The sequence below is a fragment of the Lissotriton vulgaris genome, unplaced genomic scaffold (genome assembly GCF_964263255.1).
Source record: "Lissotriton vulgaris unplaced genomic scaffold, aLisVul1.2 SCAFFOLD_686, whole genome shotgun sequence".
NCBI classification, from domain to species: domain Eukaryota; kingdom Metazoa; phylum Chordata; class Amphibia; order Caudata; family Salamandridae; genus Lissotriton; species Lissotriton vulgaris.
Genome location: NW_028249207.1, coordinates 838,507 through 866,449, shown reverse-complemented (window position 1 = coordinate 866,449; position 27,943 = coordinate 838,507). Strand labels below are relative to the sequence as shown.

The following is a 27,943-nucleotide window of genomic DNA, read 5'->3' as shown; positions in this document are numbered from 1 at the left end:
CTGGTCAGGCCCAGGGTTGGGGTCGAGCTGAGGCCACGCGGCCTCGTGGTGCAGTGTCCAAGATGGCGGCTGGCCCGGGCAATGGTGCTGGCGGAGGCCCGGGCCAGTGATACAGAGATGTCCGGGAGCAGGCGTCCCGTAGGGGACGGGTTGTGGGTTGCTTCTGTGGGTCGTCGGGTGGTTCTTCTGGTGACACCGGGAGAACCGATGTCCGGGCTCTGTCATGCGGGGAGGGAGCGAGCCCTTCACGAGGCCTGTCCAACATGCGTCCCCCCCAGCTGAAGGAGGGGAGAGTCACCCATCCTCTTGGGGACTCTCCTCGTCGAGGCGGAAAAAGCGTGACAGGCCGTCTGCGTTGGCGTGGTCCTGGCCTGGACGATGCTCCACAGTGAAGTCCATCCCTTGCAGGGAGATGGACCATCGCAACAGTTTGGGATTCTCCCCCCGCATCTGCATCAACCATTGCAGGGGTCGATGGTCTGTTTGTACCCGGAAGTGGGTACCGAAGAGGTAGGGCCGGAGCTTCTTGAGGGCCCACACTACTGCAAAGGCCTCCCGTTCGATGGTGCTCCAGCGCTGTTCTCGGGCCAGCAGGCGTCGGCTGATGAAGGCCACTGGCTGGTCGACTCCCTCGGGGTTTAGTTGGGAGAGGACTGCCCCAATGCCATGGTCGGAGGCATCCGTCTGGACGATGAACTCACGGCTGTAGTCGGGGGCCTGGAGCACAGGGGCGGTGCACATGGCGGCCTTCAGTTTCTCGAAGGCCGCTTGACAGTCTGGGGTCCAGTTGACGGTTTTGGGGTGCTTCTTGGATGTGAGTTCCGTGAGGGGCCCCACAATGCTGCCATAGTCCTTCACAAACCGCCGGTAATATCCGGTGAGCCCCAAGAAGGCTCGGACCTCGGTTTGGGTGACGGGTGGCTGCCAGGACTGGATGGCGGCGATCTTGAGCTGGAGAGGGGCCACCAGACCGCTCCCCACTTGGTGCCCGAGGTAGGTCACGGACCCCTGGCCAATTTGGCACTTGCTGGCCTTGATGGTGAGGCCGGCCTGTTGGAGGGCGTGCAGGACTTCTCGGAGGTGGTGAAGGTGGTCTGTCCAGTGGCGGCTGTACACAGCGATATCGTCCAGGTAGGCGGCGCTGAATTCTTCGAGGCCCGCCAATACCTGGTTCACAAGTCGTTGGAAAGTGGCGGGCGTTTTTCATGCCGAATGGCATTACTTTGAAATGGTAGTGACCATCCGGGGTAGAGAAGGCGGATCGTTCTTGGGCTCTGGGGGTGAGGCCGATCTGCCAGTAGCCCGCTGTCAGATCGAAGATGCTCAGGTAGCGGGCAGCCCCCATGCGGTCAACCAGTTCATCTGCTCGGGGAATGGGGTGAGCGTCGGTTCGGGTGACAGCGTTCAGGCCCCGATAGTCGACGCAGAATCGGAGCTCGGGGTGGTGCCCGGGGCAGCAGCTTTGGGGACCAGTACGACTGGGCTGGCCCAGGGGCTGTCGGATGGCTCGATGACTCAGAGTGTGAGCATTTTAGAGACTTCATCTTGGATGCAGGCGCGCACCCGATCTGGTACTCGGTACGCCCGGTGTCGGATAGGGGGACTGTCCCCAGTGTCCACATCGTGAAGGCACCAGGGGGTGACCCCGGGGGTGAGGGAGAACAGGCTTGCAAATTGCAGCAGGAGGGCCCGACAGTCTTGGCGCTGCTCCGGGGTCAGGGCATCGGAGAGTCGGACCCCGTCCACCGAGCCATCTTTCTCACGGGTCCTCAGTAGGTCAGGGAGGGGCTCGGAGTCTTCCTCTGTCCCACTATCTGTGGCCATCAGTAGGCTGAGCTCCGAGCGTACGAAGTGTGGTTTGAGTCTGTTGGCGTGAAGGACCCGGAGGGGGCTCCAGGGGGACTCCATGTCGATTAGATAGGTGACAGGGCCCTTGCGCTCGACCACCTTAAAGGGTCCTGTCCATTTGTCCTGCAAGGCACAAGGCTCGATGGGAGACATTACCCATACTTGCTGACCGGGCTCGAACTCGATGGAGGAGGCATGTTGATCGTACCATTTCTTCATGTCCTCCTGACTGGCCTCGAGATTGGCTTTAGCGAGTTCCCTGAATCGCCGGGTCTGGTTGCGGAGGGTCAGGAGGTACTTATACTCGTCCGGCGGGGTCTTCTGGGGGGCCATTTCCCATTCTTCTTTAACCAGGCTGAGGGGCCCCCGGACAGGGTGTCCGTACAGGAGCTCGAAGGGGCTGAAACCGAGGGATTTCTGGGGGACTTCTCGGTAGGCGAAGAGGAGGCACGGGAGCAGCACGTCCCACTGGCGACGTAGGGGTTCCTTCAGCCCCATGATCATCCCCTTGAGAGTGCGGTTAAACCGTTCGACCAGTCCGTTTCCTTGCGGGTGATAGGGGGTCGTGAACCGGTACGTAACCCCGCACTGCTGCCAGAGAGATTTCATATATTTGGAGATAAAGTTCGTGCTTCTGTCGCTGACGACTTCCCGGGGGAATCCGACTCGGGAGAAGATCCCCATTAGGGCTCGGCCTACCACTGGTGCTGTTACAGTCCGAAGAGGAATGGCCTCGGGATAGCGGGTGGCGTGGTCCACCAGGACCAGGATGAATCGATGTCCTTGTGCTGTTCGGGGGTCCAGGGGCCCCACGATGTCTATTCCCACCCGTTCGAACGGGGTGGTTACGACGGGGAATGGTTGCAAGGGTGCTTTGATTTTTCGGCCGCTCTCCCCGCTGGCCTGGCAGGTGGGGCATGCCCGGCAGTGGTTGGAGACGTCATTTCGCATTTTGAGCCAGTAAAAGTGGGTTACCAGGCGGTTGTACGTTTTGTCTTGCCCCAAGTGCCCAGCAAGGGGGACATCGTGTGCCAAGTTCAAAAGGAAGTCTCTGAAGCGGAGGGGCACCACCAGCACCCGACTGGCCCCCAATTCTGCAATTCTTTGCTCGCTGTATAGTAGGTCATTGTCCCAATAGATCCAGTGGGCCCCTGCGGTGTCTCCCGCGCTCTGGGCGAGTGCTTGCTGTCGGAGTCCCTCGAGGGAGGGACAGGTCTTCTGCTCCTGCCGGAATTGTTCCTGGGTGGGTCCACCCTCTTGACGCCACGGAGCCAGTTCTGGAAGATCTTGGAGCGGAGTGGGCCCTTCTTGGGTTTGCTCTGGGGTGATCGGGGGAGGAGGTGCTGGCCATTCGGGTTCTTCGGGTCTGGGGATGGCACGGGCGGCCATGGACCGGGTTGTTACGCACGCCCAGTCCGGGAGGCCCAACATCCCCAGGTGCTCTCTTCTCTCAACGGCCGCCCACGGGGAGCTCTCGAGGTCGTTTCCCAGGAGGCAGTCCACTGGGGCATCATCGCGGACAGTCACTTTTAGCATACCGGACACTCCTCCCCATTCGAAGGGGACGCAGGCCATCCGACACAGGCTCTCTGAATTGTCGGCTGATCGGACGGGGCAAAGAACGTTTGGCAGGATTTGTTCCGGGGTCACCAGGTGACAGCGGACCGCCGTCACACTGGCCCCGGTGTCGCGCAGGGCTTCGGCCTTGCGCCCATTTATGTTCACCCACTGGCTGTATTTTCTGGTGTTGGCGGGTAGGGGAGCCCGCGGGATCATGTCTCTTTCCCCCAGGCAGGCCAGGGTCATGGCGGCGGGTTCCCACTCGGGCTGTTCCTGCTCGTACTCTTCATACTCTTCGGAGGTTTGCTCCTCTCCTAGCGCAGCGGCAGCGACCTGGCGGGGCACGGGAGTCTGGTTCTTCGGGCAGCTCGGGTCGCTGGCATAGTGTCCGATTCGCTGGCACCGGTGGCAAGTAACGTTGGCTCGGAACCCTGGGCGCATCGGGGGGTTTCCCCGACCGGCCGGGGGCGGGGTGTTGCTGGTGGGAGCTGCCGGGACGGCATCTCTGCCCCGGCCCTGGCCTCCTCCTCCTCCTCGGGGGCGATGGAGACCTTGGTTGTTTCTGTTTTGTTCACTTGGCCCACTCCGGGCCACTCGAGTGCTTTCCCATCGGTCAGCTTCAGCGGCGAGCTGCCGAGGTTCAGTCAATTTACTGTCAAGGAGGTGCTGCCTGAGCTCGACGAAGCAATTGTTGGAGAGGTGCTCCCACACCATGAGGTTAAAGAGTTGCTCGTAGGTGGTTACGTGGCTGCCCTTGATCCACCCCTCGAAGGCTCGGCTGAAATAGTTCACATACTCTACCCAAGTTGTACCCGGGATCCGTTTGCAGTCGCGGAACCTCTGGCGGTACATCTCGGGCGTGAGTCCGTATCGAGTGAGGAGGGCGGCCTTCATGTGGTCATAGGAGGTCATCTGATGGTCCGGGAGCTGTAGCAGGGCATCGCGGCCTTCATTGACGAACCTCCCCGATAGTCCGGCTCCCCAGTCACTTCGATCAATCCGGTGGGAGGTCATGGCGATCTCGTAGGCCTTGAACCACTGCTGTATGTCGTCGTTCCGAAAATATTCTCTGACGACATCCTTGGGGATGTGGACCTTTGGTTCGGTAGTGCCCGGGCGCTCGGGCACCCCTAGATCTTTATTCTGTTTCCGCATTTCTATTTCTGCTAGCTTGCGCTCGTGTTCGTACGCCAGTTTTTTCTCTTCGAGTTCTCTCTGCCTTTGTTTCTCTTCCCGCTCCTCTCGGAGCCTTAAGTGTTCTAAGTTTATCTTTTGTTCTGCCAGTTTCAGCTCTCCGTCCAACCGGAGCCGTGCCAACTCCAATTCATGGAGTCTGCTTTTCTCTCGTTCTTGGATCTCTTCCAGGGAGAGACCCGCTCTCCTTTCTTCCGTCGGAGTGGTGTTGGTTTCTGGTGTCTCGCGGTTTTGGTTCCGGGGTGCAGCCGTACCCGTTTCTGCCCAAGATTCTAGGGTGTGTTTGAAGTCCTCTTTCGTGCTCAGTCCAGTGGTAGCAATGCCTAGTTCCATGCAAAATTGCTTTAGCTCTCGATGGTTGTACTCTTCTAGTTTCTCCATCTGGAATTTCTCTGCGGATCCGCTCTCTTTTGTTGTCATTGTGGTTGAGTCGTGGGGTGAGTTACTCTCTGTACGATTACGCGTCGGTTCGGATCGCGCCGCTGGCCACCAATGTTAGACGGGGACCTGGAGGGTCGGCCGAGGACAAGGGGAGAGGCCTCCGGGGAGGGCCGTCTCCAGCGATCGTACAGACAAGTAACTTCCCCCCCACAGATGGACACCACACATGGATAAGGTTAACGCTTTTTATATGTAGTTCTTGAAGCAAAGTATTACGGTACAGTGAGATCGGGACACGAGGGTCCTCTCAAGTCTAGTCTCTGGAAGGGAAAGGGGGTAGCGGGACAGTCTTGATACCGATCTGGTATTGAGGTGGAATGATGGATAGCTCACAATCCTCGAGCTCGGAGTTCTGGACGGTCGGGCCGTGGCAGCGCCAGCAGGCTCGGATGACAAGTCTCACTTGAGGAGGGCCGCGGCAGCGCCAGCAGGTCCCGACAATGATGTAGGTTGCAGAGGGCCGCGGCAGCGCCAGCAGGTCCCGAGGACGACGTAGGTTGCAGAGGGCCGCGGCAGCGCCAGCAGGTCCCTTGGACGAGGAGGAAGGTTGCAGAAGGCCGCGGCAGCGCCAGCAGGCAGGACGATGGGTCACAAGGCAGGGCTGCGGCAGCGCCAGCAGTCCGTCAAGGATGAGTTCTTCAAGGTGTCTCTCGACTCCAGGATACAACTGCCTTCCTGCTCTGGAGCTGCCCCAGTTATAGGTCTGGCCTCCTTTGATGTCCGGACCCTCGCTCTTGGAGGTCGGGAGGTCCGGGATGAGGGAGTCCAGACACCCAGCAGGGGGGTGGAGCCAGCGCCCGGGGAGGCTGGGGGCGATCGGCACCTGGCGGGGGAGAGCCATCGACACTCCTCTCTCCCATTGACCTGCTAAGTGGTCCGTTCACCTCCTGGGTGGATGGTGGTGCCGGGATGTCGGGGCCTGGCCAGGCCCAGGGTTGGGGTTGAGCTGAGGCCACGCGGCCTCGTGGTGCAGTGTCCAAGATGGCGGCTGGGCCGGGCAATGGTGCTGGCGGTGGCCCGGGCCAGTGATACAGAGATGTCCAGGAGCAGGCGTCCCGTAGGGGACGGGTTGTGGGTTGCTTCTGTGGGTCGTCGGGGTGGTTCTTCTGGTGACACCGGGAGAACCGATGTCCGGGCTCTGTCATGCGGGGAGGGAGCGAGCCCTTCACGAGGCCTGTCCAACAGCATTTGACTTTAAAATGTGTGATTCTGGGCAAATTAGTTGACCTCACTGTGCATAAAATTGTAAATATGTGTGGAATGTAACGTGATTGTAAATATATAAAATGTAATATCACAAATGTGCAAATCTCCTGTTCATGCTCTGTTACCAACCATGTGGGTTTTCTTCAGATCCATACAAAAATACGTACATTATCTGGGGGTGGATGTGTGTGGGGGTGTGGGTGGGGTGGTGTGTGTGTGGGGTGGTGTGTGTGTGTGGTGGTGTGTGTGGGGTGCTGTGTGTGGGGTGGTGCTGTGTGTGGGGTGGTGTGTGTGTGGGGTGGTGTGTGTGTGGGGTGGTGTGTGTGTGGGGTGGTGTGTGTGTGGGGTGCTGTGTGTGGGGTGCTGTGTGTGGGGTGCTGTGTGTGGGGTGCTGTGTGTGGGTGTGTGGGGGGCGTGTGGGTGGGGGTGGGTGGGGATGTGTGTGTGTGGGGGGATGTGTGTGGGGGGGGTGTGTGTGGGGGGATGTGTGTGGGGGGTGTGTGTGGGGTTGTGTGTGTGTGGGGTTGTGTGTGTGTGTGGGGTTGTGTGTGTGTGTGGGGTTGTGTGTGTGTGGGGTTGTGTGTGTGTGTGGGGTTGTGTGTGTGTGGGGTTGTGTGTGTGGGGTTGTGTGTGTGTGTGGGGTTGTGTGTGTGTGGGGTTGTGTGTGTGTGTGGGGTTGTGTGTGTGTGTGGGGTTGTGTGTGTGTGTGGGGTTGTGTGTGCGTGGGGGTGTGTGTGCGTGTGTGTGCGTGGGGGTGGGGGTGCGTGGGGGTGTGTGTGCGTGGGGGTGTGTGTGCGTGGGGGTGTGGGTAGGGAGTTTGTGTGGGGGGGTGGGTTGTGTATGTGGGGGGTGGGTTGTGTGTGTGTGGAGGTGTGTGTGCGGGGGTGTGTGTGTAGGGTTGTGTGTGGGGATGTGTGTAGGGTGGGGTGTGTGGGGGGGTGTGTGGAGGGGGTGTGGGGGGGTGTGTGGAGGGGGTGTGGGGAGTGTGTGGGGTGTGTGTGTAGCTGTGTGTGTGTGTGGGGATGAGTGTGTGTGGGGGGTTGTGGGGGGTGTGTGGGGTGTGTGTGTGGGGTTGTGTGTGTGGGGTGGGTTGTGTAGGGTGGGTTGTGTGTGTGGGGTTGTGTGTGGGGTTGTGTGTAGGGCTGTGTGTGGGGCTGTGTGTGGGGCTATGTGGGGGGTGGTGTGGGGGGTGGGGGGTGGGGGTGGTGTGTGTGTGGGTTTGGTGTGCGTGGGTGGTGTGTGCGTGTGTGGTGTGTGTTTGGGTGGTGTGTGTGTGTGGGGATGTGTGTGTGGGGATATGTGTGTGTGGGGGTGTGGGGATGTGTGTGGGGGGTGTGGGGTTGTGCGTGTGGAGGGGTGGGTTGTGCATGTGGAGGGGTGTGTGGAGGGGTGGGTTGTGTGTGTGTGTGTGTGGAGGGGTGTGTGTGGGGTTGTGTGTGTGGGGTTGTGTGTGTGGGGTTGTGTGTGTGGGGTTGTGTGTGTGGGGTTGTGTGTGTGGGGTTGTGTATGTGGGATTGTGTATGTGGGGTTGTGTATGTGGGGTTGTGTATGTGGGGTTGTGTATGTGGGGTTGTGTGTGTGTGGGGTTGTGTGTGTGTGGGGTTGTGTGTGTGTGGGGTTGTGTGTGTGTGGGGTTGTGTGTGTGTGGGGTTGTGTGTGGGGTTGTGTGTGTGTGGGGTTGTGTGTGTGTGGGGTTGTGTGTGTGTGGGGTTGTGTGTGTGGGGTTGTGTATGTCGGGGGTTGTGTGTGTGGGGGGTTGTGTGTGTGGGGGGTTGTGTGTGTGGGGGGTTGTGTGTGTGGGGGGTTGTGTGTGTGGGGTTGTGTGTGTGTGGGGTTGTGTGTGGGGATGTGTGTGGGGTTGTGTGTGTGTGGGGTTGTGTGTGTGTGGGGGGTTGTGTGTGTGTGGGGTTATGTGTGCGTGGGGGTGTGGGTAGGGTGTGTGTGTGGGTAGGGTGTGTGTGTGGGGGGTGGGTTGTGTATGTGGGGGATGGGTTGTGTGTGTGTGGAGGGGTGTGTGCGGGTGTGTGTGTGTGGGGTTGTGTGTGGGGATGTGTGTGGGGTGGGGTGTGTTGGGGAGTGTGTGGAGGGGGTGTGGGGGGTGTGTGTAGCTGTGTGTGTGTGGGGATGAGTGTGTGTGTGGGAGGTGTGTGGGGGGGTGTGTGGGGTTGTGTGTGTGGGGTGGGTTGTGTAGGGTGGGTTGTGTGTGTGGGTGTGGAGGAGTGTGTGAGGGGTGTGTGTGGGGTTGTGTGTGGGGTTGTGTGTGGGGTTGTGTGTGGGGTTGTGTGTGGGGCTGTGTGTGGGGGTTGTGTGGGGATTGGTGTGGGGGTTGGTGTGGGGGGTGGTGTGTGGGGGTGGTGTGTGGGGGTGGTGTGTGTGTGGGGGTGGTGTGTGTGTGGGGGTAGTGTGCGTGGGTGGTGTGTGCGTGGGTGGTGTGTGCGTGTGTGGGTGGTGTGTGTGTGTGTGGGTGGTGTGTGTGTGTGGGTGGTGTGTGTGTGGTTGGTGTGTGTGTGGTGTGTGTGGGGATGTGTATGTGGGGATGTGTGTGTGGGGATGTGTGTGTGGGGGTGTGGGGTTGTGTGTGTGTGGGGTGGGTTGTGTGTGTGGAGGGGTGTGTGTGGAGGGGTGGGTTGTGTGTGTGTGTGTGGAGGGGTGTGTGTGTCGGGGTGTGGTGTGTGTGGGGTTGTGTGTGTGGGGTTGTGTGTGTGTGGGGTTGTGTATGTGGGGTTGTGTATGTGGGGTTGTGTATGTGGGGTTGCGTATGTGGGGTTGTGTATGTGGGGTTGTGTATGTGGGGTTGTGTGTGTGTGGGGTTGTGTGTGTGTGGGGTTGTGTGTTTGTGTGTGTGTGTGTGGGGTTGTGTGCGTGTGTGTGGGGTTGTGTGTGTGTGGGGGGTTGTGTGTGTGGGGTTTGGTGTGTGTGTGGGGTTTGGTGTGTGTGTGTGGGGTTTGGTGTGTGTGGGGTTGTGTGTGTGTGGGGTTGTGTGTGTGTGTGTGGGGTTGTGTGTGTGGGGGGTTGTGTGTATGGGGTTGTGGGTGATTCGGGCTAGCTCGCGTACAAATTTCACAAAAGGTGTGTCACCAACATGAAAAGTTTGGAAAGCTGTGATGTAGATGCTTTTTTTCAGCGAGTGGGGGGTGGGGGGGTATTTGATGGTGTAGGTATGTGCGCCTGTGAGCTCCATAATAGGGCAGGCTCTGTAAATATGGGATAGGGTGTTAAGAGGCCACAGAAGGCGTAGTAGTCAACCAGAAAACACATTCGAACCAAAAAAGGGGCTGAAACAGCAGCCAACTTAAGAGCGGGCCAACCAAGACCCAGAGGGCACAATATCCCTCACAGAAAGTGTAACATCTCTCTGAAAACCAAAGATCAGGAGCAAGTGGGAAAACGTCTCCCACCAAGCCCCTGAAGAGCAGCAAACCAACCTCCGGAGGAGGAGGACGGAGCCCCGCAAGAAGAGTCTGCATGAGTTTTACACAGGACCCCATCAAAAGGGAGGTCGACCAGGCGCTCTCTATTGTTTTTACGGAAAACAGCATCGCATAGCCAAGCATGGGGGCAGAGAGCCACAGCAGTGGCCATAGCACGGCCAAAAGCATCGGCCACATTCAAAGCTGCACAAAGAATAAGCGCGGCCAACTCTACAACCAAACACATGGCCCGCAGATCAGCACGGGCCCCTCATGAGAGACATAAGAAACAAGGGACGACACAGAATACCACAGTAGAAGTAGCACTGGTCAGCACACACAAAGTGTTAAGCGCCCTCAAGGCAGCACTGGAAGAATAAAAGACATTACGTCACCATGAATCTATCCACCGGGCCTCCAGAGACGGAAGGAACAATACCACAGGCAAACACAGAAAACCATTGCGCAGTAGGGCGCCTTGAGTAGAAGGGTGGAAAGAAAGACAGACCGGGTCGAGCGGAGCAGGACGATGACGGTGGAGCAGTGCATTAGGCACCGGATCGCATGTGGCATGGCGCCCCCAATCCCCCATAAGAGAATTATGGAGTGGCGTTTCAAAGGGAAGGAACAAATACCGTCCACCAGAGCCCTGTTGGAGAATCTTCAAGAGGTTGTCTGTAGGAAATGGAGTGACATGTTCACCCATCCTCAGAATATCAGCAGGCATGGAAATAGCCCGAACAAAGGCAACACTGGCCTCAGTTTGGGCGCTGCGGAGGAGAAAGTCATTCCTCCGTGGGTGAAGGTTGCAGACTGAGCCGCCCATCCCCAAATCCAGGGGGAAGCGGCCAGCCCCACCATGTAGGAGGATCCACAGAGGAATGAGGAACCTGAGGGGCCCTAGAGGAGGTCGAAGATGCCGGTGGAGATGCCAGCCGTGAGCCACGGAAAGAAGGGTTTGAGGATTTAGGCCGTGGGGACAGAGGTGAGCCTTCCCTGGAAGATGTCGGTGAAAAGGCAACTACACGGCGCCCTGTCTCCGGAGACGAACACACCAGCAGATGACGGACCTGAGGCGAAGGGACCTCAGGAGACGAATCAAAACTTGGTGCCAGAGGAGTCCGCCATTGGCGCCTGATCAGCGTCGACTGGCGCCGGAGGAGGCCCACGTGGCGCCGGAGGAGGCCCTCGTGGGGCCGAACCGACCGGTGCCACCAAGTGCTCCCCAGGAGAATGCTCGACCTCAGACTTGGCAGCCATCCTCGCCGGGGACCAAGATGGACTCGGGAAGGCGCCCCAGCCCCCGGCCTCCACCCGCGAGTCCACCGGAGCCTGGGAGGAAGGTTCCCGGTGATGAAACGGCGCTGGCTCGACCTCTGGTAAGGCAGCCGCCTGCTCAGAGTATCGAGAGGGACTCGGGGAAAAGCCCGGAGTCCCGGCAGTCGCCTGCGACACCACAGGGAGCCCCATAGGGATTTGTGGCGAGGCAGGGAGGCTAGGCGCCGACGAGGGAAGCCCCGAAGAACTACACCGTGACAACTCCACCCTCCCACGACCTGAAGCCGAAACCTTTGGCGCCGCCGTGGAAGTCCCGCGCAAGGTAAGGGATCCGCAGGCGTCACAGAAGTTGGAGGAAGGGCCAAAGAAGCCTGCAGCGCTGCAGTATAGGCTGTCATTTGGGCTCTAGTCGCCTCCGTGCCAGGAAACGGCGGGTAGGGAGACGACTGGCGGGGGCACCTGTCCCGGGGGGGAGCCGTTGCCCACCACTGAAGGAAAAAACACAAGATGATGGACGGAATGTTGCACAATGGCAAAACATTCACCCCCAGTCACAGATCTGGGTTTAATCCATCGTTATTTTGCTCACCAAGCCACCCCAGTTCAGACATGGCCATATGCAAATCAGTCTTGACCCTGTGCCGCATGGGAACAGTCCAGACCGAACTGCCAAGCCAAGTCTTCCCTGGACCGGAATCAAGCATCCTAGGACCGGTTTCTGGCTATCAGCCGTCTTCAGCCAGGATAGCTTGACTCCAGTGGCTTAGTGAGCACGGGGCCCACGTCTGGGCATACCCTTCCCACATAGGGTGAACAGCGAAACACACAAGATGATGGACGGAATGTTGCACAATGGCAAAACATTCACCCCCAGTCACAGATCTGGGTTTAATCCATCGTTATTTTGTTCACCAAGCCACCCCAGTTCAGACATTGCCATATGCAAATCAGTCTTGACCCTGTGACGCATGGGAACAGTCCAGACCAAACTGCCAGAAGTAGGACAAGGCCTCGGAGACCTACTGAAAGACAAACTAGCCGGTGAGCCACGCCCAAAGGGCTGCGGCGAAAGATGATTCCGCAGACGCAACCAGCAGTTCCTTGCCTCCCAGGTATGGGACGGACGCTGGGACGACACAGACCTGGAAAAGCACGCCAACAGCAACTTCATCCATCGCTCCCACCGCGATTTAGGCTTAAGGTGTTGGCAGGCGTCCCAACTCTCCAAGTTGTGGTGTTCACCCATGTAACACATGCAAATCGGGTGGGGGTCCGTCGCCGACATGGGACGTGCACAACAGGTACACGTCTTGAAGCCCAAAGGCATTTGCACACTGTTCCACTACACTAGACGCCAAAGCGTAAAAAGAGAATGGAAGGCCTGATATGAGGCTAGGAGTGTAATCCAGATCCGCGTTGCACGCGGAAAGAGAAAAAAACCTGACGTAGGCGTGCCGGGGTGGGACTTCTGTATCCTCGCTGACGTCACCAGCGCGGACGACGTCAGGGCCGAGTCCTGTGGTGCTCACCCCTGGGGGTAATACTACTTTAAGGAATCTGCAGCTAGTAGTCTCTATCAGATACCTCTTGCCAGAGCAGGCGCTATTCCTGATTTCTCAGAGGGGGTCTCTCACTTCTTATGGGGTCAGAAGCACGTCTGCGGTGGCAGGCTGGACAGTACTAGTCAGTTAGCACACTTGTGGACTAGTAGGTTTTTAGGGGGTGCCGCTAAGATATCCTCTGGGTGCATGTATTAATGAATACATCACTGGAATCAGTGTGGGTGTATTATCAGAGATTTTTGATGCCAACCATCATTGGTTTCAGTGAAGCTATCATGTAGTTGGGGAACTCTTATTTACCATTGTTCAGTACATATCCTTAAGATGGCTTTCCTGTTTACCTGCTAGGTCTATAAATCGACTTAGACATCACAGGGGTATATCTGCTCATGAAGATATGTCTACACATGTAATATAATGCACTCTTCCTTAGGGTTGTAAGTCCTGCTGTAAGGGTGACCTATATATATTGCATGAAGTGTCCGCAGGCATTGCACACAGGAGGTGTGCCATGTTGTGTCTTCACTTTTGTCTGCACCGTCTCACGCAGCCAGCAATGGCAATTTGCAGGAGTGTGCGGAGGGGTCCTTTAGGGTGGCACAATACATTCTGCAGCCCTTAGGCATCCAGTTTAGGACCCAGGCCCCAGGTACCAAGTGTACTATCTACTAGGGACTTACAGGGGTGCTAAAGGTATTGCCAATTGGGGAACAAATGTACAGTTTTAGGAAAAGAGATCTGGCACTGGGGATCTGGATATCTGGAACCCAGTGCACTTCTGTCAAAATTGCATCAAATACCAGGCAAAAAAGTGGGGATGACTATGTCAAAAAGGAGCAGTTTCCTACATAGGGGTGCAGGACCTAGGCTCTGTGGCCAAACATAAGATGCCTTTGTCTGTTTCTGCCCTTAGTTGTAAAACTTCCGGGCAATGGGATGCCCTGAAGCGTTCACTGAAGGGCAGAGAAGGCAGGAAAGGATGTCAAATCGTGTTCAGATGGATGATGGAAAATGAAGCCCTCTTGCTTGCCTTCTTGTTTTAGTGGGAAAGCAAAAGCTTTGGTGAAATAAGCAAGTAATCCCTGAGAAACCTGAACTCCACCAATGTTGCAACTTTAGAAATGCAAGACTTTATTCACCTAACGACAGTAGCTTTAATCGTTGTCTTGCTTGAAGTAAGACTAGCGTTTGCAAAGTTGGTGCTTAGTCTCGTTAAAGGTTTTAGTCCACTCCAGGTAACATTTTAGGGCCTGAGACATCAAGATTGTGCAGGAGCTCTCCAGCAGAACAGAGATGAGATCAAAGTTGTAAAACTAAGAGGGCAATGTATCGGTTTCAACAAAACTTAATACCTGTGGAATAAAACAAGATATCTTTCAAAGAGCTACATTGGCCTTAAGTATGAGTGAGGCTATTCAGAAGGATAAGCTTTAGTCTCACCTTTGATTCGCTTTGTTGCATTCCAAATCGATTCTGCTGATGATAACGGCGAATCAACCAACCTTCTACTTATCCACCGGTCACCAAAGGCTCTAACCGCAGCCTTCATAGTGAGTGCAAACCCTTAACAGTCCTTATTTGGCATTTGTTTGGTTGAGTCAACTGATAGCGAGTTATTTTCTACCAGAAAGACCATCTCACAGATTAGCAAACAGACTTACAAGAAGCGATAGACCCCCAGGTTGAAGAATCATGTCAGAATTCTATCAATGGGCCACAGAGCAGACGGGGGCTACTTGGCCCTAAATGTGGTAGCTATGGTTGTTTTCTACTGGTGTCCTGGGCCCGTGCTACTATGGGTCTACAAACTGGACCAAGTACGCCCTCTCCGCACAAGACAAAGAGGAGGGGAGGGGAGGGGGAGAAAAGGGTCCAGCTCAGGGAAACTGGTAACCCCTCCATTCATGAATCGCTCCCTCATAGTCACTTACTTTAACTGGTCATTCTCTACATCAGGAACTTGATGGACTCCTCCTGCAGGGAAGGAAATACTCATTCCTTTGCTCAGGGAGAGGTGTGGTGCAACAGCCAGGGTGGCTGACTCCAGAGCTCACGGTTCGATTCTCGGTGCCGGAAGCAGCTCAGTTCAGCACCTTGTGACTCTGGGCAATAGCTTACTTGATCTCACCAGCTGCCCTCAGCGCCTTGAGACCCTTAGGGGGCGCTTTACCAATAACAGATTTAGATTTCAGCAGCCAGGCAGGTTTCTAGGCTCTAGGAAAACCGTAAGCTTCTCCAGACTTCAGGTGATACCTGCTCACATCTGGGAGACTGGCTATAATGCAGATTCCACCCTGGATCTCACAGAAGTCCTTTAAGCACTCGGTGGAGCGATTCCTTCCTTGGCATGAAGGATTTAGAATTGGAATTTTCCGACACGGGATGTGGGCCCACTATCTGAGGTTTTAGAATCTGTTTGCATTGGTTCTCGTTGAAGTGTAATTTTTTGGCTCTTCCGCAGACACTGCCTTTTTGTGATATTGTTCTCACAGCAGGTAGCAATGATGTTGGCTCCAAGCAGGAGTATCCAAATTAAATGAAATGCAAGATCTCTGCACCTGGCTGTAACCAGCCTTCCTGAATCTGTTATTAGGAATAGACAAAAGGCTAGGACCCTGCCTAGAAACATCTTTACCTTGAACACTTAAAAGTACACCAAATGAGAGTGCAATTTAGCAGCCCATTGTTAACAAGGCGCTTGTTGAATTTCGAGGGGGAAGCCTGGTCTACAACCCCCTTTATTTCAGTGTCTGGGACTCCATCCTTCAGCCACAGTAATACAGTCAATACACTGACACTGTCTGGGTAAGCTGTATCCACCCTCTTTCTTGTGCCATGCTAAACCAGGGATTCTCAAGAACAGTGGTTCTCATTAGTATTATTTATCTCTAATGTCAATAATCAGCAAATCCCACTACATGCACTGAATGCACCCAAATTAATACCTTATACGACCAAAACACTCCATATTTCAAGAGAAAAACTTTTCATCCAAAATTATCATCGAATTGTCAGTGTCCATATTTAAACTAACGACATGTGTGTTGTGTCCCCAGTGACAAAAAAAACCACAACTGAAAGTAAGGAAAGATAAGTGACTGTGATACAAACTATGTGTATTTATAACCAACAACAAATCATGGTAAAACGATTGGACAATTGTAAAATGTAGTTTGTTTCTTATCCTATATAGTCAATGACATTTCAACCCTCAACCTGGTACTGGGGTCTCATCACGTTAAAAATGATGAAGGGACATCCACAATTGTCAGTGAGTACGATGTATTAATGGTCCAAAAGTAGGGTAACACACGTGGGAATGATCACAAGTGCTTACAATAAAATGATATACTCACTCAGAGGATAATGTGTAACTCTGAGGAGTGAGTTAATTATTCATGTGCAACCACCACTATGTGTATCTCCACAGACAGTGACGGGCATCCTCACTACACTGCTACTACATCTCTGGATTATTCGTTTGGTTGAGCGGTCTTTCTGAATGTGGCCCTTTGTTCTGAAGTTAAAGTTCCTAGCACTTGGACAGCGCATACATCTGTAACATATACCTGCTTTCTAATGCAAACACTGCATGCATCACAATTTGTGCCACTTCCCCAGTTTTCTCAATGCCGCCTCTACCTACCTTAAGAGTGCAGGGTTAGCTGTGCTGCGACTCAAAATGCTTCGTATGTGCTTTTCAAATGAGTCTTGAGACGCTGCCAGAATACGTAGTGGAGTTTCCTTAACACCACTGTCCATCTGAGAGCACAATAAAGGAGGAGAAGCAGGGCGTATCGTTGTTCTACAAACAAAATGAAACCCAATTCCGGTGTAAAACATTTGATGACTGCTTATTAAAAATGTAGAGAAGTGGTTAAAAAGTTAGGAACAACATTCTAACTTTAATTTTTCACAAAGACTATATTGAATTCACTTTACATTTTGGTATTAGAATAGAATGCTTAGATGCTAAGAACTAATATTTGTTCAGCCTTCATGCAATTGACCATTAAATTGTTGAAACATGCAAGGGAACCAGTTTCTATAAATCACCTACTCAGTTAATACATGGGTCACTGCATTAAACACAACATTAAACATTCCTGGCATATTGAGTCAAGCTGTGGAATTTCAACTACCATTTGGAAAAGTAGACTTTTTTGACAAGACTGCAAATTCTGCTGCCTGGGCAGTTTCTAGATGCATGCTCTTTCCGTCTCGGTGAGGAGCCATTTTTGTAGTGTATGGAGTACTTCGCGTTTAATTATGCCTCAAAAGGGACCCAGGACAAAGCCCATGGGCTACAACATCGCCATTGCCGTTGGATCCTTTAGATATGCAGTTACTAGACTTGTTGACAATTGCGGTTAAGATTATCCTAACAGAATGAACATTATTTGGGTCCATATCCTATCATACATGGTGGGCTTGGGTATCTTTTTTTCCGTGGGGCTCATACTTCTGTGGAGGAGAAACATGTTTCACCCTTTATTTCTAGTGGGGTATGGAGATCTTTGAATAGATATGTGGACTTAGCTTCACAAGGCATAGTGGAGCAATATCCCTTTGTGTCTTTTCCTTAATTTTTCCCTCCCTATTGTAGCAGGGGTCTCGATCTCTCTTTCCCTTCTTTACTATTCTCTTCCTCGCTTTTTACAACTCTCTTTCTTTCTTCCTTTCTCTCTTCCTCTTACTAATTACTAATCCAAGTGATACAACTGACTTTCTCGTATTGTTCCTCTACGGTTTTTTACAACATATTAATTGATATGTAGGGGTTATATAGGACATTATTTATACTGATGTTTGCTTCTTTGTATGTGTATTACTTTTTATGGTATTTTAATTATTTATATTTCTTCTTAAATTAATAAAGATATTGAACACAAAAAAAGAAACCCAGGACAAATGTGTACCCATTTTTGCCCACAGTATGGGAATTCTAAAGGAACATAGGGTTTGTGAATCCCCCTGGAGGAAACCCAGAAAATAACCAGAATATAGTTTTTTGGATGGGGTCAAAAGGGTACGTTTGAAAAATTGGAAAAAGTACTGTGCAAGAAAGAAAAAGGGGCATTAACAAAAGGTATACTGTGCTTATAATAGTATGCACTCAGTTTTCAGGAACAAGCGGAGTTGTATCAAGATTTTTGAAGTGGTATTCAACTTTTCTTATTTTTGAGGTTTCCAGCTAATTGCTGTTTTTTGCAACACGTAGGTGAAAACTCACTAATGAACCCTGAATTCTACATATTCCTTAGAAGTAGACAAAATTCCAAATTCAGCAAGTGACCATTTGTTCAGAACACGAATGATAAAATCTGATTTAGAGGGCATTTTGCTAAATGTGTCCTTTCTTGTACACTGGCTTACATTTAGAAGCCAAAATTAGAGAGAAATTTAAATGAAAATAACATATGTTCTATTATTCTGTATTCCCACACTTCTGCTGATATAAATAGCATCCCACTTGTGTGGCTGGGTCTTTCGCCTGTGAAGGAAAGGCCACTAAAATATAACATGAAAATATCAACGTTTTGTGGTGAGAGTTGATCCATTTTGACGATGAGGGTAGGTGCAGTATTTCAGCTGGAGGAAACCTACTGAATCTAGACCTTTCTTAATATTGGACACCCAGGAGAATCCACGATGGTGTTACCTGTGTTGATCCCACAATGTTTTGTAAAGCAGAATGTCCTGCAAGCCTTGGATAAAATCATAAATTTTCTTCATATTTCCGTGAGGGAAAGTTACAGAACCTGCTTGAATCCACAAAATTCCTACCCCCCAACGTTCCCACACTATTCTCAATAAAAACTGTATCCTTCTTGTGTGGCTAAGCCTATTACCCGCTTCACGAACAGGCATCCAAACGTAACATGGAGACATCAAATTTTCACCATGAAAATTGAACCATTTTGGCAATAGGTAGCTTAGATTTTTGGGCTCAGGTTTGGCAAGCACCCCTTTAAACTACAAAATCTAGACATTTGTGAAAACTTGACACCCAGGAGAGTGCAGGGTGGTGCGACTAATGTGGATCCCAGAACAGTTTCTTAGCTAGAATACCCTGCAAACCTCAAACTCTAGCTCAAAAACAGACATATTCCTCCTATTTCTGTGAGAAAAGTTCTGGAATCTGCAGGGATCCACAAATTACACCAATTGTTCCCACACTTCTGATAAAAGCAGTTCTCATTTTGTGCAGATTGGCATGCCTCCGTTGACACAATAGGCCCCAAACGCAACTTGGAGACATCACGTTTTCCCCATGACAATTGATAGCAGCAGCATTTGGAACCGGGCTCAAACGCCACCTAGAAGAACCTATTAAACCCATGCATTTATGAACACTATAAATCCAGAAAATGCAGGGTAGCATGACTTATGTGGTTCCCACTCCGTCTTCTTACCAACAATATCCTGCAAACATCAAACTCAAGCTAAAAATAACATTTTCGTCACATGTCTGCGGGGGAAAGTTCTGGAATCTGCCGAGATAAACACACCTACCACCCAAGGTTTCCAAACTTCACCCAATACAAATTCTACCCTACATTTTATGGCTGGAATTATCTCCCGCGATTGAATTTGTTGAGACTGCTAAATTTTATGCCAATGCTTATAATGCTACACTCACATACACGGCCAAAGCCGCATCACTATTATGTGCCCTTCACAAACTCTCCATCAACACGACTCAGAAATACGTGATCAGGCTGGCGTTGCAATCTTAGTTCATGGTAACAGATTGGCATGTCACAGTTGGGGTGGCAAGCAGCCGGCACAGAAATGCACGAACAGGAAACTCGGGTCCATCCCCCAGATAAGCGCAACACCACCACAATGGTCTATGGAAATTGGTCCCAATAAAGCACACATTACCAGAGGGGTGTGTGCATTCCCACACACCATAAGGTTAGATGCCACATGGAGTTAGGAACACATAGACAATCAGGACACAGCACACATAGTATAGGAGAAGTATCTTCTCCGAGATAGGCTATGACCGCCTTCCTCTCTGGCAATTGTCTCCGGGGCAAGGTGAAGTCGTAGTGGTGAGCGTCCCGCCGTCTGCCACCCAAACCCTTTTGACGGTCTGTCCTGATCTCAGTGTTGTCTCCCTGGGTAACCTCTGTTAAGTTCAGCAATTGTATATCTTCACGCAACGAGCAGAGATGGTGAATCTTGCCTTCCCATTGAAAAATCAGCCGGAAGGGCTGGCCCCAAAAATATGGGACCCCAATTGACCGCAGGTGGGCCGTGACCTGCCAAACTCTCTCCTCTTTCGTAGTGTAGAGGCTGTGAGGTCTTGATATAGAATGGGCTGGAGGCCCCGAAATTCTGTTGGGTGCTTGTCTCTCGCTGGTCAGAGAATTCTTTCTTTAAGCTAAAAGTCATTTACACATGTAAGTATATAAGCCGGCAAGGCCGGAGGCAGCCTCGTTGGGCCAACTCTGTGTGTGCGGTCTAACTTGATTTACTGGTCTGGCTGGGCACCCAAGATGGAAGGAAAGAGATCCTCAACATACAATGCAATCTCTGGTCCCTCCGCTCCTGCGGAATGCCTTGGATTCCAATGGTATTGCACTGGGAGCGATTTTCAAGATCCCCCGCATGCGCCTGGCGGGCCAGATGTTGATCTTTTAGGCAGAGGATCTTTTAGGCAGAGGATCTCTTGTTGAAGTTGGTCTATCTCCTCGTCCCTGGTGAAGGCCTGCGTTTTTAATGTGTTCACTGTCTCCCAACGAGTCCAGGTCCTTCCGTACCTCCATGATTTCTTGTGCCAGTTCCTTTTTCATAGTTTAAGATCGTCCTTTAGAGAGGCAAACAGGGTTTTGTGGAAGTAAAGAGTAACGGTGACCTGACCTCTGCACCTGCTGAGGTCCCTGGCAGGGACAGCGGCACATCTACAATGGAGGTTGGTGGCTTGAGGAGGAGATCCCTGACTGAGCATTTTTTTCCCTTAGTTGACGTCATTTGTTGGGCACAAGGTGCCTTTCCTGGTTGGCCCCCTGGACACGTCGGTAACCTTCTGTCTTACTGTGAGTGACTCTAGATTGGGGTGCCAGCCTCTAGCGCTCTGCGGTGGTCTTCCAGAAACTACTTCTTCCCACCCGCGGGCCGCGCAGAGGTGCGCTAAGTTAGAGTTTGGAGCTTGAGGAGCCCGCCGCAGTTCCAGTCTCTCTGGAGCTGGCCTTCAGGCCTCAACGTTTAAGTGCCAGAGTTGGCCTCATATCCCTCACCACAGGGGGGAGAAGTAGCTCTCCTGCGGCGCCTATCGTGTATTCCAGGGGTGCAAGAGTTATCGTTGAAACACACCTGGTGATCCGTAGCCTTCACAAATGTGCAAGGGGTCCCGCCGTGCACGCCAGCAAAGTCACTCGCTACATTGTCTGACCTTCAGCAGTAGCGGTCTCAGCCCCCATTCAGGACCGGACCTACATCTGCTTTCAGCAGTCCCAAGGGCTGGCCGGGCCCCTTCCGATCTCTGAGGATTTCTCCTCTCCCCTCCGATCGTGGTACCCGGGGGCCTGAGCATCCAGCCACCCACTGTGGGGACCAATATATCCTCCAGCCGCCTGCCTGGGGGACAGCTCTGCTTTGTGTGGGTGGGTATGGGCTCTGCTGGCTACCCTCATCACTCCAGCTGCAGCTCGACTACTTGCTCCAGGAAGTCTTCGCTGGGGGCAGGGGTGAGCCCTGGCCTGCTCCGCTCGGCCGCTCTCCCTCTCGGGTATAGTGCCTGCGTCCGCAGTTCTGATCCTGCTTGTGGCAGTCTGATCTTCTTGCAGCAATTGCTCTGCTCCTGGAAGGGGACTCGAGCTTGTTCGACCCCTTGTCCCGCCTGGACGGCTCGAGCCCGGTATAGGCCTCGCTCTGGTCAGACAGCGCGCCAGCAGCATAGTTAGTTGGTCACACTGCTATGCGCTGGTCCGCCAGCGAGGAATGAGAGGTTGCTGAATTCCCTCTGCAGGCTGTCGTACCCGCTCCAATTCAGCTACATGGGCTCCCTGAGAAATTTGTGGAGGAAACAGAAGCCCCGGGAACCCCACAGGGCCGGCCATATGAGGCTTAAACTACGGAGCCCTCTCGGCGGGACGGAGCGACGAGCAGGCACGTCCTACTCAGTCTCCATCTTGGCCACGCCCCCCTACAATTTTTTTTACCAGACCTTCATGTTTTGTCCCACATCTTCTGCTACTCAACTTTGACCACCTATAAAGGAAGTGCAGTGAGTGGCTATGGAGGGAATGGACTGGATGTGGGAGGGGAAGTCAGAGGCATGGGAATGAGAGACAAAGAACGGGGAGGAGGGGCAACAATCAGAGGCACTAAGCTGATAGACACTACAACAGGAGGCAGCTATAGGACAGATTAAGAGATCAGAGAAACATGGTTGAGAGCCAAAAAACACAGAAGGGAGAGAAGAGAAAGGCCTATAGGTCAGAAATAGAGATCAGATCTTAAATAAAAATAAGTGAAAAAGCAGAAGGCTCCATGAATAGAGAGAGAGTTCCAGAGATGGGAGATAAATAGACTGTAGAGTGAGAGCATAGGGGGCTTGGTGAAAGACTGAGTGATAGAGGCAGACAGACAAGGGTATGCAAGACCGACAAAAAAAGAAACCAACAGAGTGTAGCAAGGAGAGAGGTGTGAGAGTTAGAGAGAACGTGCAATCGCGATGGGGGTAGAGGGGACATAGCACTATATTTCCATGAGATCTCGGACACTTAGCCAGAATCTTGTAAATATCCTGTTTGGCTAAACATTCTATCATCAAGAAGTACAGTAAGAATACCCTGAATTCGTCATCACAGGATAGGTTTTTTGAGAATAATATGATATATGCAATAAGAAACTGCTTAAATAAGGGTTTATATATGCTAACTAGAGGTAATGCCAGCGAGCACAACATACATGGGCAATAGACACACACCAAATGTACACCTCAAATGAGCACATTGTATTGCATTGTATTGTAATTGCATTTGTATAGCGCTTACTACCCCTGACTAGGCGTCAAAGTGCTTTTTTGGTGTGTAGCACGCTACTCCGGGACCCATAGAGAATTAGTGTTGAATTAGTATGAGGAAACATGCAAGTAAAATTTAAGGGGTGGATATGTTAGTCAGTTATTTAGATTCGAAAGGATAGCAGAAGGATGGAAGAGGAAAGAAGGTTTTCATTTATATAGCACTTCCAACCCCTGATTGGGTGTTGAAGCGCTTTTTTTGGCGAGTAGCACGCTACTCTGGAAACCCATAAAGGATTAGTGTTGAAAATTAGTATAGTGAAATATGAAGTAATTTGAAGCAGCTCTGATTCTTACAGCCAGCTATGGTTTTGTTAGCATTAGATTATACTTCTGTACTTGCAGACAATGGAGAGATGATATGCATGAAGATAGTTATCTGCCCTGTATTGCATAATGTGGTGAAGGTGAGAGGCGGGGCCTTGCTTCTAGTCTTAAACTAGTAACTCGATCCTTCAATGAAGAGTTTTCCCACCCTACATGGAAAACAAGAATTATCTCAACAGACCTGCACGTCAAGGCCTAGTGGAACAGGGCCAGAACTAGATAGAATGGGCCTCAGTGTACGATTCAACATGGTCTTGTTATCCAACTAAAAGCAATGAGTCCCAATGAATAAGAGTAAGTAGAAGACACTAAAAAGCAAACCTGAAACTATAAAACTGGCTACTCATTTGTAACAATAGGCTACTCTATATGTTGCATGTTATATATTCTACATGATCATCCTATCTTGCTCAATTAAAAAGATCAACTTCCGTGCCTCAAAACGTCTGTGTGTTGAGCATTAACTCAGAGTGTCTATAAAGAGACTATTTCCATTACAGAAGACCATTAACCTTAGCCCCATTACAAAATGATGTTCTTTTGCATCTTCTATTTTGGTCTATGTAGGGTATGATTCAGAAGTGCTCCAACTACCATGATAACCTCGGAGGAAAACAAATTGTATCGGTCAATTCGGGGTAGCATTTCTGCTGCAGATTCCTATGCTGTGCACAGAATAGCAAGTATTCAAAAAGGCTTCTGACCATCATTTTGTTCTACCTGTGAGTCTCTTCTTGCCTCTGTGTCAACACAGTAACACTATATGTCTGTATAAACAAGTTGTTCCTTAAATGCCTCGCAAAATAATATTCTTAACTTTAAAAAAAAAAGAAAAAGCAGCTAATCAAGGAGTTATAAGGCCCACTACACATCTTGTTTTTCACCTCCTTGCCAGAATGGCCATTACAAATCTAAATGCTCTGAACAATTCATCTGCTTAAAACAGGCTTTGTAATTTGTGTGCGAGAAAGAATGAGTGTGTGCGCACAAATGTAAACAGAAGTCTGCATTTTTAATGACTTGGTCAACATGAGGCGATGGGACCTAGGTAGCAAATTTATGGTAAAATGCACAGCACAACCCAGTGCTTATGTAATTTTATGAAAGGAACTGGTTCTGTAACTCAGTAACTCTTCAAAACTTTTATGCCTGGGATAAATAGCCTCAAACAAGGAACACAGAATTCTACTCTAGACATGTTTAAGCAACACCTGGCTTCATGGCTATAGGCAAATGGATTTAATACTTTAAAAAAGGGAAGCTGCAATGGCACACATAATAGATAAAAGTACTAGGGTCTTTAATTCAACACCTCTTCCATAGGTCCCAGAATGCAATTTTTTTTTCGGGGGTTTTATTTGTGGAAGATATGCCCATGATTTCTAGTTCTGTTACTATATATAGTGCTCAGGGAAGACAACTTAAGTCACGTACTGGGCATTGGTCATCACGAGTCACCCAGCTACATGATGGCTCCACTGAAAATACTGGTGTTTATTATCAAACATCTCATCTTAATAAATATATACTGAGGCTAGTACTAGATTTATGATTTAAACCCGGGTCCACCTTATAGGTGCCCCCTTGAACTTTACCAGTCTCAGAGTGCTGGCTGAACGGACTCTTCCAGACTTCCAGCACAGATGCGTTTCTGACTCCCTGCCAGGGAAAGCCCACGCTATAAGAGGCCAGAAACAATACCTGTTCCAAAGGAAGGTGTTCAGATCACCTCCAGCAGGATAGCAAGTGAAATTAGCATGTCAAGGCCAGAAGTTTCAAAGCTTCTGCCTCCTTTAATATGCAACCCTGGCTTCTTCCAGACCTGGAGAATACAACCCTCTGCTCGAGGCCCATTTAGCACCAGGACACGCAGGAAATTAGATAGTTCGGAAGTGTGATAAATTGACCAGCTAGTCATATCCCTAAGTGGGCTACCTGAAGTGGAGATGAAAACGAACTTCACCATCTTGGTTGTGGTGAAATTAGAACTATGAGACAGGGTTATGTCCACTCGCCACTGGAACTGGTCATATAGTAGGTGGTGTAGTGATCCCAGGGGTCAGTAGCCCATTCACTTCAACCCAATTCTCCTCTTAACGCTACTAAATTGAGTATTTAGGTGTCCCCCTGACACAAAAGAGCAGAAGACGTGAGAACAAAGGTTCTGCATCAAAGACTGGCACCAAACACTGGCAGGCTGTTTGCACTGCGACAACTACCGAGACGGACTCGTCCTCAAGCTGGCTTGCCTCCCTAAACCCTTGGCCAGCGCTTCATCAATCCAGCAACATCTCCCTTGGGGTGGAGGAGCCATCCACCCTGTATCTGCATGCCCCAAAAGCATTTGTCGGGTATCTCGTTCTGCTGACCATCAGTTCCAGCGAATGATCATCTGGTCACAAGGAGATCAGACATACTAGGTGGTCAGCCCAGTTTCCCCAGCGAGTTTCGAGACACTGACACCTCCAGGAGCCCCACAGCACTAATACCCTGGGTACAGGATTAGTTGCAGCATACAAGGCTAATTGGGTCCAGCCTGGACCCCACCGCCGAGGAACAGTCTGCTCAGCTAACATCTTCATGTTTGACACAGTGTACAAGTCACAGCATATCCTAATTTTAAGAGAATTTTTCACATGCCTTGCATTCAGCTTTGTTTTGAATCCGAGGCAAATACTAGTTAAAGGCATAGTTCTCATCACTTGAAAGGAACTTCAGGTTATAGCTGGATGGAAAAAATATACAGTTTTTCTTCTATAACCCTTAAAGTATTGCTATGCAGTTTAGAACTATAAAACTTTTAAAATATATACACACTCGCATATAACATGGTCTGGTGTCTGTCCCAAAAAGCCATGTGGTTGATCGCTGCATTATTTTTATGGAATGTGATTGGCAAATTCTCCTGCAGTGTGCTATGTGCCTGGAACAAATGACGGAAAACATCAAAAGCTTGTTTAGCAACATGGGCATTATGGAGCACTGACAATTAGATTAGAGGATTTTCTTAACAGACACTAGCATGGTGAACATCCACAATATAAAAATTGAGGGGGAAAGTTGGCCTTTCCAACAAAATCACAAGATGGACCGATATGGACAGTGTGTAAATCCAAACCAGAAGCATGATGAAAATGATGGCTTTATGCCTGCAAATATTGCACCTAAATGAAGCATATGAATCAATTCAATTGCTAACATGAAGGCTCCACTTTCTCCTGGTTAGGTTTGCACTATATAAAATGCCATATAAATACAGTTCCGATTCTCCATTTGGCTTTCCTTACAAAATGTTCAGCTACATAAATGTTTACAGTTAGGACTACTCTTGTTTACTGACCGCCAACATTTCTGAATTGTGTGTATCCAAAATAACTAGCCAAACAAACTGTAAACTTATAGGAAACTCTAAAACAGGGAAAGTCAGGAATAGAGGATTGTAGGTAACAGGCATGCACACCTTCAGAAACATCCATCCAAAAACCAGTTGTGCATGTGCGTTTTGTTTTAACCTATCCCACACCACACAGTCATCCAGAGACCCCCCCCCAAGTCATTAAGTTACACCATGCTTGAGTTCTGCCTTTTCATTCAGTAGCACATTGCAGTCTGAACCTAGTAGTTATGCCTTTACCATTATATGTAAAGTCTTGAAGAATCCTACCTCACAAAATGCTTTCATCTAAAAAACAATAAAACACAACTGCCTCAAAAATTCATTTGACACACAACAATACATGGTACTATAAATTGCTTAACATACTCAGTTTTATTGTCTTACAGCCCAGATGCGCTCTCATCCTCAAAGTGATAAGTAGGGCTACTTACAACAAAGGTCTTGTTATGCACTCGTAGGTGTTGGTAATGCAGATCATCGTCGTGCCCAACGATGCATCAGAGACAATCCAGAAGCCTTGAATTGGAGATGGCTGGCTAGGAACATAAATAGATTTGCATGAATGCATCCCTGAAAGTAGTCGCTAAAGCAGAACGAGCTGGCAAAGTTGAACATGTTTGTCAAGATAAATTTTTGATGAGTTTCAACACCCCTCATCTGTATCTCTATTATGCTTCTGTGTGGTGCATTAGGGTGTTACCTCTCAATGCATTTACAAATGTACATTTTGTCCACATTTTTGCCATCAGTCTATACAAAGATTGGATTTATTACACGCCTGCACTGTAGCATTTGCTCACTTGGTTAAAAATGTGAATTGTAAAATGTTGTAACCAGCTCACCTGTACTGGGGAAACGGCCACTACAACGCGGCCGTTCCACGCCAGCCTTTACCATGCATGCATTAGAACGCATGCGTAGTAAAGGCATGTGTGGTAAAGGCAAAAAAAAAAAAAGGCGGCTTGGGGGTCTCCCCCCCCCCCCCCCCCCCTCAAAGAAAAAAAAAGTGAGAAAAAAAACCGAAAACCACGTGAGTTAGCGAAGTAGAGGCAATCGGCGTCGTTAGAGAGGAAACTAAAAGAAACTTCTGCTTCCTCTTTACGACATGGGACGTCATCAAGGAACATGAAGAGACAACGTGAAGAGGTAAGGAGAATTTTAAATAAAACATTTTTTTTTAAAAAAGATTGAGGGTTAAGGGCAGGGGTAATTCGACGAAGGTTTGGGGACTGGGAGGGACACGTAAGGGCACAGGGGAGGGGTATAACCTTTCCCAAGAGTATGCCCATACCATGCATAAATTTACAACGAAAATCGTTGTAAATCTATGCGTGGTAAAGGAATATTCGTGGAAAAGGTAATGCGTGAAAAAAGCATTCCGCTGTAACGCATGTGTGGTAAAGGCATGCGTTGCAACGGAATGCATTGTAATGACATACAACCCTGTACTGTATTGAGAAGTCATACTGCATGGTCATAATTAACTTTTCACTGCACATGAATTTATTTAATAATGGTAGTGGGATTCAAATTCTCATGAATATGGGCGCCCAAGAATCAATTCAGGAGTACTCTACACTCAAGAAACATGGTGGGATTCCAAAAATCTCAACTGACAAGGTTATGCAAAAAGTCCGAAAGAGTGGAAAATAACTGAAGTACTTCTACCAAAAAGGATTAT

The 27,943-nt window shown here is 50.5% G+C and overlaps 1 protein-coding gene across 1 annotated transcript in view; it reads right to left on the bottom strand.

The window, feature by feature from the left end:
* Window positions 1-27,943, bottom strand: part of NUP88 (nucleoporin 88) — a 188,574-nt gene that overhangs the window by 63,235 nt on the left and 97,396 nt on the right. Inside the window, exons 10-11 of the mRNA XM_086950279.1 lie at window positions 26,694-26,798; window positions 16,146-16,304 (exon numbers count right to left, since the gene is read on the bottom strand). Coding sequence (XP_086806405.1) covers window positions 16,146-16,304; window positions 26,694-26,798 — 264 coding nt within the window. The remainder of the gene's footprint in view (window positions 1-16,145; window positions 16,305-26,693; window positions 26,799-27,943) is intronic.